Genomic DNA, 13,776 nt, shown 5'->3' with positions numbered 1-13,776 from the left:
ATAGGAGCCACAGGCACCAACTTTCCATTGTGCCAGGGGGTGCTCAACCCCTGGCTCTGCCCCAGGCCCAGGCCCCGCCCCCACTCCACCCCTTCCCCTAAGGCCCCACCCCCACTGCCTCTTCCCACCTCTACCCTGCCTCTTCCTTCCCCGTTCCACACCTCCCCCGATGCGCTCCCCCCTTGCTCTCCCCCCCCCCAAAGAGCCTTCTGTAAGCCGCGAAACAGCTGATTGTGGCAGATGGGAGACATGGGGAGGGAGGGGGAAGTGCTGATTGGTGGGGCCTGCTGGCAGCCAGGAGGTTCTGGGGGAGGTTCTGATAGGGGGCTGCCAGTGGGTGCGGGTCCTGTTTCCTAACCCAATTTCAGGTCCCATGGTGTCTTCTCCAGTCCCTCTAGGCTCTGTTCTTGTTTCTACCCTCCCACACCATTCCCTAGCACGATGGCAGCTGCTCCAGCCCCTCTAGGTCCTGTTTCCCTCAACGGCCTCCTCCCACCTGGGGCATGGAAGAGTTTACATGGGTGCAGAAGAGCCCCCAAATATTTCCATTTCGGGGGTGCTAACCCACCCCCCTGGTTCCATGGCCCCTGTGGTATACAGTGTGACGGGTTCAGTCACAGCGATCCCCTTGGGACTGTCACCTGATGTGCTGAAATTACCTCTGAGCCTGTTTTCCTGCCATCTTGGGGCTTCCAGCACCCTGTCTTGTTGAGCCAGACACACTAGCCTGCTGCAACACAGACCCAGGTTCACGCCCCCAAAGCTGCAGACTTAACTGAAAACAGCTCAGCAGGTTACCTCTTTCCAGCACCCAGTTCCCAATGGGATCCAAACCCCAAATAAATCCATTTTACTCTGTATAAAGCTTATACAGGGTAAATTAATAAATTGCCCTTTATAACACTGATAGAGAGATATGCACAGCTGTTTGCTCCCCTAGGAATTAATCACTTACTCTGGGTTTATTAATAAACAAAAGTGGTTTTATTAAATATAAAAAGTAGGATTTAAGTGGTTTCAAGTAATATCAGACAAAAAGTAAGTCACAAAGCAAAATAAAACACGCAAGTCTAAGCCTACTACATTAAGAAACTGATTACAGGTAATCTCACCCTCAAAGATGTTCCAATAAGCTTCTTTCACAGACTAGGCTCCTTCCTAGTCTGGGCCCAATCCTTTCCCCGGTACAGTCCTTGTTAGTTTCAGCAGATATCTCAGATGGTAAGCGGAAGTATTCTCATGACTCACAGCCCCCTTTGTCCTGCTCCACCCCCTTTTATAGTTTTGGCACAAGGCAGGAATCTTTTGTCTCTCTGGGTCCCCACCTCTCCTTCTAAATGGAAAAGTACCAGATTTAAGATGGATTTCATTATCAAGTGACATGGTCACATATCACTGTAAGACCGTCTCCATTTTTCCTGGGTTGGCCCACACGTACACAGGAACGCTTGCAGGTAAATAAACAATTTACAACCAATTTTCCTAGTCAATGGGAGCCATCAAGATTCTAAACCACCATTAATGGCCCCCACTTTGCATAATTACAATAGGACCTCAGAGTTATACTTCATATTTCTAGGTTCAGATACAAGAATGTACATGCATACAAATAGGAGGAATATATTCAGTAGGTTATAACCTTTGTTAGGCTACCTTACAAGAGACCTTTTGCATAAAGAATATTCCAGTTACATCATATTCACACTCATAAGCATATTTCCATAAAACATATGGAGTGCAACATCACATACAGTACATCCTCCAGGGAGTACAGAGATGCTACGCTTCCTCTACATTCTTTATGCAATCTATTTTTCTGTGAGGTGCTGCATGTTGTGAGAGACTAGTTTCTCCATAGTAAAGTTTTCCATTAAGAGCTTGATTTTGCCACCACTCTTCCCTGATTTAAATCTCAAAGGGGAAACAAAGGCACACACAGGGCAGTCACAGGCTACAGCTACAGAATAGTAGGAAGTTTATCATCTTATTTTTGTACATAGTTTCCATTCTTAATAAAGGTTTACCTTGAAATCAATTTTGCTAATCTGTAAAATCTACAGGGGCCATGTAAGTACCTAAAAGAATGAGAAATAGTGCATAGAACTAGTTTAGAGAAGATTGGCAGAACTGCCAACAGTCTAATTTTGGATAGAATTATCCCTAGGTTTGTAAATCAGTCTTGCGTGTTTTCAGTACTAACCAGAATTTGGAGGATTGTAACAGCTGCTTCATGAATTTCTAAAAAATTGCAACACCAGCTTTCCCCAGTAGGGGGCAAGTCTGTGTGCTGTCAGAACACAGGAGAGAAGGGATGGCTGCATCCTCTTTCCTGCTAGCTGAGAAGAGCAAGCAACACCATCCCTAGAACATTTTTTACAGTGCTGGCAACAATGCGTTGGATGTTAATCTTTAGTGATTTACTGATATTTAGGAACTCTGGGAAGGTTTTTGGGAGAGTAGCAATGAGGAAATGTCAGTGATGCTCTGGATAGAAAGTAGCAATGACGCTCTGGATAGAAAGATCATCAAATGGTAATAACTCCATCACAACTAATCTTACACAGATTTTAATTGTACCTCAAAGGTTAACATTTTGTCTCTTTACCAAATGTCAGGGTCACTAGTCCTATATGTAACAATATTTTGAGATATATATATAGTTTTAGCACAAAGTTTTTCCCTTAAATTTGGTAATTTTTTGTGTTAGAAAAGAATAAAACAAAAAGTTCAGAACTTACAAATAACAAATAGGCCTAACAATTCTCCTTGTGCCTTTGGTAATAGAATTACCATTACATATATACAATGAGGCTTTCTATCACAACTTAGTTCCTTTTCTCTGAGGCTATATATTGTATTGTATGTGCTGTGCCTCTGGTAGTGAAAAACTTAGAAGGAAAAGTAGCCTTAACTAAGCCTCTAAATGTGTGTGCCCAGAACTGCACTCCCAACTGTTTGAATATTCCCGAACTGATTTCTGCACCCAACCCAAATTGGATCGTTAGGTATCTTTCTGATTTGCATGATTAGTTCTGGGCACACAAATGTACTGGCTGCTATTGTAAATTTGGCTATGATTGTCCCTTCAGCTTATGTAACAGTGTTGTATTATTGAAAAAAATAGATTTTTGACCATCTTTCTCATCACAGACAACTATCATGGTACAACCCAGCTGTGGTACAATCCCTATCTCCAAGACTGTGACTCTCCGAGACTAGGCAAACTGGTTATGCCATAAAATCCAAGACCTAATCCTTGGTGATTCAGGAGAAGTTTGTGTTTTCAAAAAGGTCTTGCTTTTTTATCTTAATTTCCTTTATCTCTGCAAATATAGTTTGTACAAGTGTCACTAGATATTCCATTCTATTTGTTAATCTTTTCTTTAGAATGTTTTTTGCATGTGTTTTTGTTTACAGTTTTCTCCTGTCACCAGTAAATCTACATTTTATTTTCTTATCACCCTTATCGTTCCTGCTTAGTGCTTACTTTAGAGTTTCTAGGACATTGGACTCTGTAGTGTAACTATAGGATTACAGTAGAATATGATTTAAGAGATATTGGGATCATTCAACTATACTGATAAAAAATTGCTTTCTAAAACCCTTATCTTATCTGTGCTAGCTTGTTTGCTCTCCCTTAGCCTAGTTAGTTGGGTTTTCAGTTGTAAGGATCAGATTAGAAGTATATTCTTTGTATACAAAGGAATTTCAAACTTTCCTGAGTGCAACTCAGCTGCAAATAAAGAATATTACAGGTTGGTAGAATATCAATTGGGGTCTAATATTGTCCTGGTTTGGCATAAAATGCCTGGCAGGACTCAGAGCCAGATTTTCAAAGGTATTTAGGCACCTAAAGATGCAGATAGGCATCTCATGGAATGTTTAAAAATGCCTAACCAGGTTAGGTACCTAATGCACTTAAGCACCTAGTGGGATTTTAAAAAGCACCTATCTGCATCTTCTGATCTGTCACAGGATATTCCCTAAGAGTCTTTTCCAAACACAGTAAGTGATCACACCATACTTCACTCAGCAGCCTAGAGAGCTATTTACATACTATTTACAGTCAGTAGCCACTTTCCCCCACTTGCTTCTGTGGAAGGGTATAACATTAGCAGTAACCAGTTCTATCTATTCCTGCCTCCCTTCAGGCTGCCTACTCTTCTCTCTAGCCCCATCTTCCTGTCTGCTTATATAGACCCAGATGCTGGGGCTTACTTCCACCCAATTAGCCTTTCAGCTGTATCTCTACTCAGTTAGTTGGCACCCTCTGCCAACTACCTGTCTTTCAGTCAGGTCTCAATTAATGTACACTGGTGGGGATGAGAATGACAGGGTGCTGAGCCAGCTCATGACTCAGCACACCCTGTTAACTACCTACAGAACTTTAACAATCTAGCCCTTTGTCCTTCAAGAGTACTCTAACTGATAACAGTCAGGAATGGGTGCAGCTGAACTTGTGCTGAAAACAGTTTAACTACAAATGAAGATGGACCCACTGTTTAGCACTTTTTAAAACAAGCGAGTTTGAACCCCGTTGCAGTTAAATGTCCTGGTGTAGACAATGATCAACATTGATATTTTGTTTCTATAGCTGGTGTCTGCTTCAAGCTTTTTTTTTTTTTTAATGTAAGCAAAAATAGTTCAGCCAGTTCCAATTACATGAGGGAAAAATACATTGTTTTCCCCATGTTTTTTTTTTTTTTAAACTTACCACTGTTTAATTGAGAAGTTCTAGCACCTCCATGCTTTCAAACAAGGAATTAACAAAGGGGTGGCCTTTGTGTCAGCACTGGGTCTTCTGTTGTCTACTTGCAAAACTGCCTAATTTTGGTCATGTTATAAGAAAAATCTTAGACTGCAAATGCTCAATACTGACTTGTTAGCTTGACAGCTAAATTCTCTGATTCCATCTGTAGTGAGCATGATCCAGTGCAGAGCTGCAAGCGCTGAGCAGGATTTTCCCTGCAATTACTGCTCCCAAGTGCTGCAGGCAACTGGGCAGAGGAACAGCGAGCAGAAAGACTCTCTCTTGCTGGCACCCACCAGCTGCATGGAAGAGGAGGAGGAGAATGTAGCCTGAATAAAATACAGCAGGGACAAGAGCGGGACTAGGGATAGGGCTAGAATAGTACTTTGAAAAAACAGGCCCTGGGCATCTCAAATTGGGCACCCAAAATGAATGACCTTAATCTATCTGTGCCTCAGCACAGCCTCTGTAAATGGGGATAATAATACCTTAATAGACTCTGCCCTTTTCTAACTTTGGAATGCTTGACGTTATAACTTTAATGTTCTTTTAACACAGTTTCTATGTGGGTTATATATAACAGTGCTCTATGGATATTTAGGCTTTCACAACGTATTGTTTTACTAATAGTCAAGCCTAAGTTTTGAAAGCGCCATAGGGCTTATTGTCAGAGAAATGAGCCTGAGGCTGGGATTTTGACAGGTGTCTAAAGACAGAGGTGTCCTATTCTCATCAAATTTCAATGGGAATTAGGCATCTAACCACCTTAGGAACCTTTTAAAATCTCATCCTAAATTGTTGTCCTTTTTTACAGTAGAGCCATGTACAGTTAAGATGTGACACGGTTTCTGTTAAATGATGTTGACATTTTTTAAATTTCTGGGGTAAAAAGAAACAACCTAAACCTCCTTAAATAGGAGCTGCACCTTGCTTATGACAGGACTCAATTAGATTCCCCCAGAATACCAATAGAATACAGAGAAGTGTTTGGGATTTGCTTGTTTGTTTTTAGGTTGGCTGGTCAAAAAAGCTTTTCCAAACACTAAATGAGCCCAGGACTGAATTAAAACTAGTAGGAAATGTCACTGTCTGAAGACTGACAGATGCTTCAACATTGTTGTTAGTCATAATCAGACCTCTGAGGCAGAGTTCAACCACCTGGAGTCTGACGTGTACATTTAAAACCTTAACTCTAACTTTTTTCTTGTCTGAGAATATTAATTTAGTCCTGATCCAGGAAAGCTTCCTTATACAGGACAAGTTAAGCATGTGCTGTCCTGAATCTGGAGTCTTATGCTATATGGAACCATGACTCACTTAATGGACAGTGAGTCATGAAAAGTCCTTTAACCTCCAGATCAACTAGAAAACATTTAATTGCTATATACTAGCATCTCAAAGAGCAGGCTACAAATTCCTGTTTAGATAAAAACAAATGCCGGCGTCAATTATATTAATTCCACTAGAGGAGTTTCAGATACACAAGCTATCACTAGATGTTCATACAGTTATTTCTGTTGATAAATGGGGCCAATTGTTAGAATGTCTTTCAAAAGGATTACTGATAATCTAATAGGGGCAGATTCATGCTAGTTTTTTTGTCCAGATACTAAAATATATTATTTCACAATATATTTACCTACGCCGATGGCGCCATAAGTACCATCTGTACACAATTCTCATTCTTTGGTCTCAGTTCCCTAGTTCATAACAGGAAGAATTCCCGAAGCTCCAGAAGGTTTGGTCCCAAAGGAAACAAACTCCAGGAGCACCAGTCACATGCCACTCTTGGAACCTTCCAGACAGTTCTTTCTTGATTGTATTATTTTCTATCAGGAGCGTTTGTCACTGTTCTGACTCTTCAATCCAATCAGCATCTATCCTGCTCTTGCTATTCTCTGGGTCTCTCTCTGGCTGGCTTCCAGTCTAGGCTAGTTCTTGTTATTGCTTTTATTTTAATAACCCTGTGACTCTTTAGCCACTGGCCCAGAAACACCATTAAGATGCCAATTTCCACAAACCCTGAAGAAATCTTGGTTCCATGTCTCAAGTCTTCCTGTTTAGTACTGAGAGATTTGGTGCCTTTCTTGCATTATTTATTTCTGAGACAGTGCCTCAGTACTTTTTTGCTTCAGCCAAAATATCAAGGGCTCCCTGAAAAAATTGTTTCAGTCAATGACACATCTGACATTCCCTGGATAAAATATCCTCTCCCCAAAAAAACAACACTAAAAAATCCATTTTCCATACACTCTTTCTCCCCTCAAATCCCATCAGTTCCACATGGTCCCCCATCCTAAATCCATAGATATTTAAAACAATTCCAGGTCAGTTTTTGTGTTTATGAAGGACGGTATACCTGATGTAATTAAGGCTTCAGCAAACTAGCTGCTTGCGTGCAAGCAGTCTTCTCTATTGAGAGCTACTGTGACCTCTGGCTGCAATGAGGGTTGGCTCAACTAGTATGATCTAGTTTCTAGTAAACTTAACATGGCATTAAGAGCAAGAGACTTCTGTGTTCTTATCCTGCCTCTGACAGCTGTTTGCATTGCAGTAGCACTCAAATGCCTCAACTGGGGTGGGGCCCTATTGTGGTAAGTACTGTACAAACACATAGTAAGAGACCGTCCCCTAACCCAAGGAGCTTACTGACTCCTGCTGTGCCCCTAGTCAAGTTATTTAGCCCAAAATTTTCACATCAGCAGCTTCTTGGAAAATGAGTTCAGTTTTATTTAAGTGTCTAAATGTGCATTTAGGTGCCTAATTTAAAGCAGAGAGCTAAGGATACAATTTTCAAAACAAGTTGCCTAATTTACCCCATCTGAAAAATGAGGATGAAAAACAAGGCAATCTAGGGTTTTGTTGTATGGACAAATGTCCCTTAAAACCTTTAAAAAAAATATTCACAATTATGCACTGATCCCTGAACAACCAATTAACCTCTACTTCTCTTTTCGTGGATGATGGAAATAGCCTGAAGAACTACCATCTCCCCACTTTTAATATAAAATGAGTCAGTTCAGTTTGGATGAACCCTAAAGCAATATCTTGCTGAGATCTTAACCCCAAAATCTTAGTATCCCTGCGTGCAGTGGATTTGATAAGCACTGGACTAAATTTGTTTCTGTGCACAGGAAGGTAACCTCAATTCTGTTTAATTTTGCTCCTTTCCACCACACAACACTAAAATAACGAGGAAAATATTTCTATTAAAATATATAGGTTCCATATATTGTATTTCATTCTCACTACTGAGATATATGCACACAAAATCTTTTCTGTGTTAAAAAAGCCTGTTTTGTGTATAAGTAAAAGTTAATTATAATTATAATTACTTTTCCTGTGTGTATCCTGTGTGTATTAAATTTGAAGACTAATATTTTATTTGAATTGTATTTGCTCTTTGTACAAAAAAAGTTGCCAATTTTTTTGGACAAAATCTCCAAATCAAAATAATCTTGCTAAACTGTTTAAGGTTCTGTAATTGAATAAATAACCTATACTTCACTTGTGGTTTTACACACATTGGTCCTGAATTTGACTTACACATGTGCTTAACTTTACACTTTGCATTTAGTCCCTTTGATTTCAAAGAGATAGCTCCTGTGTATAAAGTTTGTGCATAAGGGTTTGTAGGATCAGGGCCTTATTTGCTCTTCTAGCTCTTATTTTTAGGCTTGGAGGTATTAGATTATCAGTAAATGTTGATTTCACCACACCCAAACAAAGTGAGGAAAATATATTTCCATCTATAACAACTGAAAATTATAGAGAGGCAAAAGTAAGAAAAATGCTGCTTGAGAACTCTGTTTTAAGGACTTAAGGATATTTACTTTATATATGCTGACAATTTGTATTTAATATTTTATCTTTTGAATGTCAACATCTGCAGTAATTAGTCTGACATCCCCATATTTTTGCACAACTGTGAAAATTTAAATTGACCAAAATAGAATATGCTTAAAATAAACATTGATATTACTTATTGAAATGCCATAACAATCAAATTCTGCTAAGTCTACTTATTTTGGCTTTTATCCTACATTCAGGCTGTGAGTTCACAGCATCCAAATGTCACAAACCTGAATGATACCATAGAAAGATTTTTAAAAATCTATTTTACTTTACAATGTATAGCTTAGATCCTTCAAACACTTAAATATGGGAATCATCCCATCAAAATTAGTGGAACTACTCACCTACACAAAGTTATGAAAGTTTGCAAACTCCTTCAACTCTTCAACATATCCCACTGCTACCATTTGCAGACAAAAGGTTCTGATCTTGTTTGCCTTGAGCACCTAAAATCACCATCAAAGTCAATGGAGTAGAAGTTGATGGAGTTTTCTGTGCACAAATAATTCAGGACTGGGCACCAACTAAAAAAATGATCCTTGATTTAAAAAACAAAACAAACAAACAACCAACAGCAAACCAATCCAACCAAAAAAAAAACCAGAAAGTTCCTTCCTCACCAAGTGCAGAACCATTTTTAAAGAGGGCTTAAAAATGTTGAAGTGGCCAGTTTATATCTACCTTTCCAGGGGAGAATTAATTTCTTTTTAATGGTTGCTATCAAGCAACTAAAAAAAAATTAATCCTGATTTTAAAAAGTACATAGCTGTAAAATGCAACTAGTAGTAGCAAGTAAGGTGACCAGGTAGCAAGTGTGAAAAATCGGGATAGGGGATAATAGGTTCCTGTATAAGAAAAAGCCCCCAAAATTGGGACTGTCCCTATAAAACCATAATCTAGTCACCCTAGTAGCAAGTATCCTGCAAGCACTTTTGCACACGCTTAATTTTAATGACACACTGAGTACGGACTATCCGTGCTCTTAAAAGCAAGCAAGTGCTGAAGGCTTTGCAGGGTGGGGAGCCTAACGTGGCCTTTCGGGCAGTACTGTCGGTGCAGGAGTGTTTTTGGGCAGGGACCCCCAGAAAAGCACACGACAGCTCTCAGCTAAAGCGCTGGGGCCCGGAGGACGCCAGCCGCTGGCCACCCCCGCTGAGACCAGCAGAGGGGCCGGAGCGCGGGGCACCTTCTCCCCACCGCTGCCTCCCTCCCAGCTCGGGCCTTTTGCCTCTGAAAACTTTCTACGATGACATCATCTGTTTGTGTAAAAAGTCGCCCCTCCCACCCCTGCCCGCGAGCTCGTCACGTCAGGGACACGGGGCCTCCCCGCCCCCCACGCGGGGCTTTCACTAAACACGCCGCGCTAAGCCGCGGCCTGCCGGAAGGGGGGCTGGGCGCCCTGGCCTATGACGGAGCGAACACGCAGGCAGGGGCTCGGCGGAGGCGGATGGGCGCGTGCCCGCCGCGCAGCCCGACAGCCCGGGGAGGCTGTGTCAGGGCTGGGGGGCGCGAGGCCGGCCTGTCTCGCGAGGCTTGTCGTCGGCCATTTTCCTATTGGCTGGCGCTGGCGGAGGGGGTGGGGGCCGCGGCGCTGCCCTCGCGGGGTGGTGAGTGTTGCGCGGGGGGGAGAATGAACCGCTCGCGTCCCTCCGCCTCCTCCGGCCGCTGCTGACGACTCCTCGGCCCAGCCTGCTGCGGGCCCAGCGCCGCGCCACCGGCCATGGTGCCCAACGAGGAGAACCAGCTCGTCCCCAAAGAGGTGGGGCCCGAGCGGCGGGGTCGCTCGGCGCGTGTGGGGGAGCGTGGAGGCTCCTGCCGAAGAAGCCTCGGGCGGGGGCGTAAGCGGCGGGGGCCCCGCTCCGCGGAGATGCGGCGGGGAGGCCTCGCTCCGGGTCGGCCCGGGGTGGGGGGTCGGCCCTGGGGAGGTGTGCGGTGGCCCCTCTTTTTGTGAGTGGCGACAGGAAGGAAATCCCCGTCCAAGTGAGCCGGGAGTGCATGTGTAGCTCCCTATGAGGGGGACTGGGGTGTGGGGGTGAAGTTGGGTCTTTGCAGTGAGTGAGTGTGTGTGGGGGGGGGGTTGTGAAAGGCACCTGTTGGTGTCACTGCATGTGGCAAGTATCAGAGGGGTAGCCGTTGTAGCCACAAAAACAATGAGGAGTCCGGTGGCACCTTAAAGACTAACAGATTTATTTGGGCATAAGTTTCCCTGGGTAAAACCCCCACTTCTTCTCTGCATGTGGGTTTATGTGGGAAGAAGAGGGCCCCAGTGTGTGTCGCTGTCTGCGAGAGCCTGGGGAGGAGGCCCTGGTTTTTCTAAGGTTGAGGGGAAGGCCTATCCTATGAGAGGTATGAGGGGGAGCTGCCTGGTTTGAGGTGTGTGTGAAGGAGGAAGAGGTGAAGCCTGAGTAGTGAGATCCCAGGGCTCTCTTGTGGAAAGAGAGGTTAAAGGACGTCTGTGTGGTGGTTCCAGGGAGCCTGGGGTGTTGGATGGGCAGGTAGGAGAAGCTTCATGCCTATGTGAAGTTATCTGGGGACCCTTAGCTGGGATGTAGGAAGAGAAATTGTCCATATGACACCTGGGAGGAGAGCAGGCCCCTGTCCCTGTTGTTTGAAGGAGCTGGGTTAGTGGGAGGGCACCAGGGAGGGATTCAATCTGAGAGTTTTGGGGAGGGGAAAGCCATCTGAGTGAAGAAGGGATGGAGGCAGGAGGGAAGGCCTCTGTCTATGAGGTTTGGAGAGGCTAGGCCCAGGTGTGGAATTTGGGGAGGGAAAGGTATACCCTTCCCTGTGTGGTTCTTTGAGGGTGGTGGAAAAGGGCAGGAATGTTTGTGGTGGGCTGGGGGTGTAATAAGAGTATTGATTTGGTAGCTGATTGTGTTCCTGTTTGCATGAAAAGGCTGCTGTCTCTCTCCAGCAATGGGAAGGGAGGGAGAAAGTCTGCCCCTTATCCTTAGTCTCTTACAAACAGCAAAGTGGAGGAGAACTGAGCCCCCCCCCCATCCTTTTGTGCTGATGCTTCTCATGTAAATCACATGCCCAAAAATACTGCTCAGGATTGACAGAGGGGGAGTATAGGTTTTAAGTGATGGACAAAGTGACAATAATTATCTGTTAAGGCAATTAATAATATACAAGGTTTTCAGCCATTTTTTTTTGAGAACTGTGAGTATCTGACAGATAAATTAATAGGCTCAGTTAATTTTTAAAATGATTTTACATTTCAGTTAAATTGTTCTAACTCTTATTGTTACTTTGTTCTCCCACCCAAATTGGCTTATTTTCTCCATCTGTTCTGTCTTGTTATATATCTAGATTGTAAGCTCTTTGGGGCAAGGCTTGTCGTCCTATTACTGGTTTGTACAGCGCTTGGCATTTTGAGACCATGATTCCCGAGAACTACTATAGTACAAATAATCCTGAATTTTATAGAAATGTAAGATATGAGAGAGTCTGTGGGGCACTGCTGTATAATTGAAGGAAATAAGGTAATGGAAAGCTGTATTTCAGAGGCAAATATTTCTAAAACTTAAAAATAAAATATTTGGTTTAAAAAACAAACAAAAACCACCACCACAGGACAGGAGGGGATATAGCCAGTATAGGTGGATGAAAACTAGAAGATAAAGGAGACTGACAGAAAAAGCCTGTGGCACTTGTGGTGGGTAACTGGAATAGATAGGGATGATTAACACAAGAATCTAGCTATGGCTGTTCCTTTAGTTTTTTAGTTTTTATTCCTTTTTTTTTTAAAGTGTGTGTGCGTGTGTATATACACTTTAAACCCAACAGGTAGGGTTAGGGGTGTGTGTGTGTGTGTGAGATACACACACATCTGTTGGGTTTAAAATGTATTCAGAATATGTGTGCTTCAGATGTGTATTTTTAATTGTCTGCTCAGTTTAATTCCCCCCCCCCCTTTTGGTTTGAAAGAAGTAAAGGGAACAGATAGAGGAAGATAACTGTTTTAAAAGAATTAATGATGTGATGTCCTGTAAAGTTGTCATGGATTTGGATATCTTGAAGAAAACTTCATGACATTTGTAAATGATGTATGTTGATAATCCCCTTGTAAGTTACAGATTTGGGTCTGATTCTTCTCAGATTCTCTTCTAAGTTACACCTCACTACTTTTTGTAAGTAAACACAGTGGAAAACCACTGTGAATGATGTAAACATTGACAATTTACTCTGTAATGAAGTAAACTGTTCTGTGATTTTTTGTAAACTGAATTCATTTTTCTTTATAATGCAAATATGAGACATACAAAATAGTTGTTTTGATGAGAGAGAAACAGATTGAGGGGGTGTCTTAACCCTTCAAGATCCCTACTTCTGTTACAAATAACACACACGATATTGGCATTTTCTGTTGTACTTTTCTAACTTTCCAGTGTGCCCTTTGCTTGAATTAGGGTGTGTGGAAGATTAACAAATCTCGTACTGCAGCATTCACGAGCTACACCTGTTGGATTCAATAATAGTCTCATAAAGGGAACACTATTTTGAGAGAGGTGTGGATGAGCTATGTTCTCCGGGGTCCCTGTTGAAACTAAGAAGATCTTTCCCTTGGTCTCTTCAGTTTTCCTTGATTTTGCTTTGTGACTCCTGCATTATTGTACTTCCACAAGTAGAAGATGGTGTGAGCCTTTTTGGAGTTTCAGTTCTGCTGCTTATTGGGTGGAGGAGTCACTGTTTTCTTACCACCTTCCAAAGGGCTGAGTGACACTTTTTTTTTTGCAGCGCATGCTGCCTGCCTCTGGAAATTAGAGTGGGATTTGAACCAGGGACTCTTGAAAGACAATACAGAACCATGTTGTTTTACTTAATACCGCTTTTGTTTGCTTGGGATAAAAATGGCAAGATCACATTTAAAATGTCACTTTCCTTGGCTAGTTGGCTGAAGGTGTGGATGTAAAAGCTCTAAATGGTATGGGTCACAGCTACAAGATTGGAGACTGCCTCTTTCCTCATGTGATACCATGGTAGTTGAGGTGGTCTGGGGTGTTTGAATTATAAATGATTCTTGCTTTAAGTGGGAAGCGGTTAATGGCAATGTATTTTCAGTTAAGGGTCCTCAGTTCTGGAATGCCTTTTTTCCTTCTGGCTTGACAGAAGCTGAGTTTGCCTTCCAAGGTACACTATACAATGGTTATTGGTTTTCAGAGGCTTTT

At 42.5% G+C, this 13,776-nt stretch overlaps 1 protein-coding gene across 2 annotated transcripts in view; it reads left to right on the top strand.

The window, feature by feature from the left end:
* Window positions 1-10,184: 10,184 nt before the first annotated feature.
* Window positions 10,185-13,776, top strand: part of USP47 (ubiquitin specific peptidase 47) — a 102,480-nt gene continuing 98,888 nt past the window's right edge. The window contains exon 1 of one of the 2 annotated variants that reach the window (XM_045015162.1): window positions 10,185-10,364. In XM_045015162.1, the coding sequence (XP_044871097.1) occupies window positions 10,326-10,364 (39 nt within the window). In that variant the 5' untranslated portion in view covers window positions 10,185-10,325. The remainder of the gene's footprint in view (window positions 10,365-13,776) is intronic. The other variant, XM_045015163.1, reaches the window with a different exon arrangement.

Source organism: Mauremys mutica, chromosome 4 (genome assembly GCF_020497125.1).
Source record: "Mauremys mutica isolate MM-2020 ecotype Southern chromosome 4, ASM2049712v1, whole genome shotgun sequence".
In the NCBI taxonomy this organism is placed as follows: Eukaryota; Metazoa; Chordata; order Testudines; family Geoemydidae; genus Mauremys; species Mauremys mutica.
The sequence above is the reverse complement of the archived record's forward strand: the minus strand, read 5'-3'. Positions and strand labels throughout refer to the sequence as shown.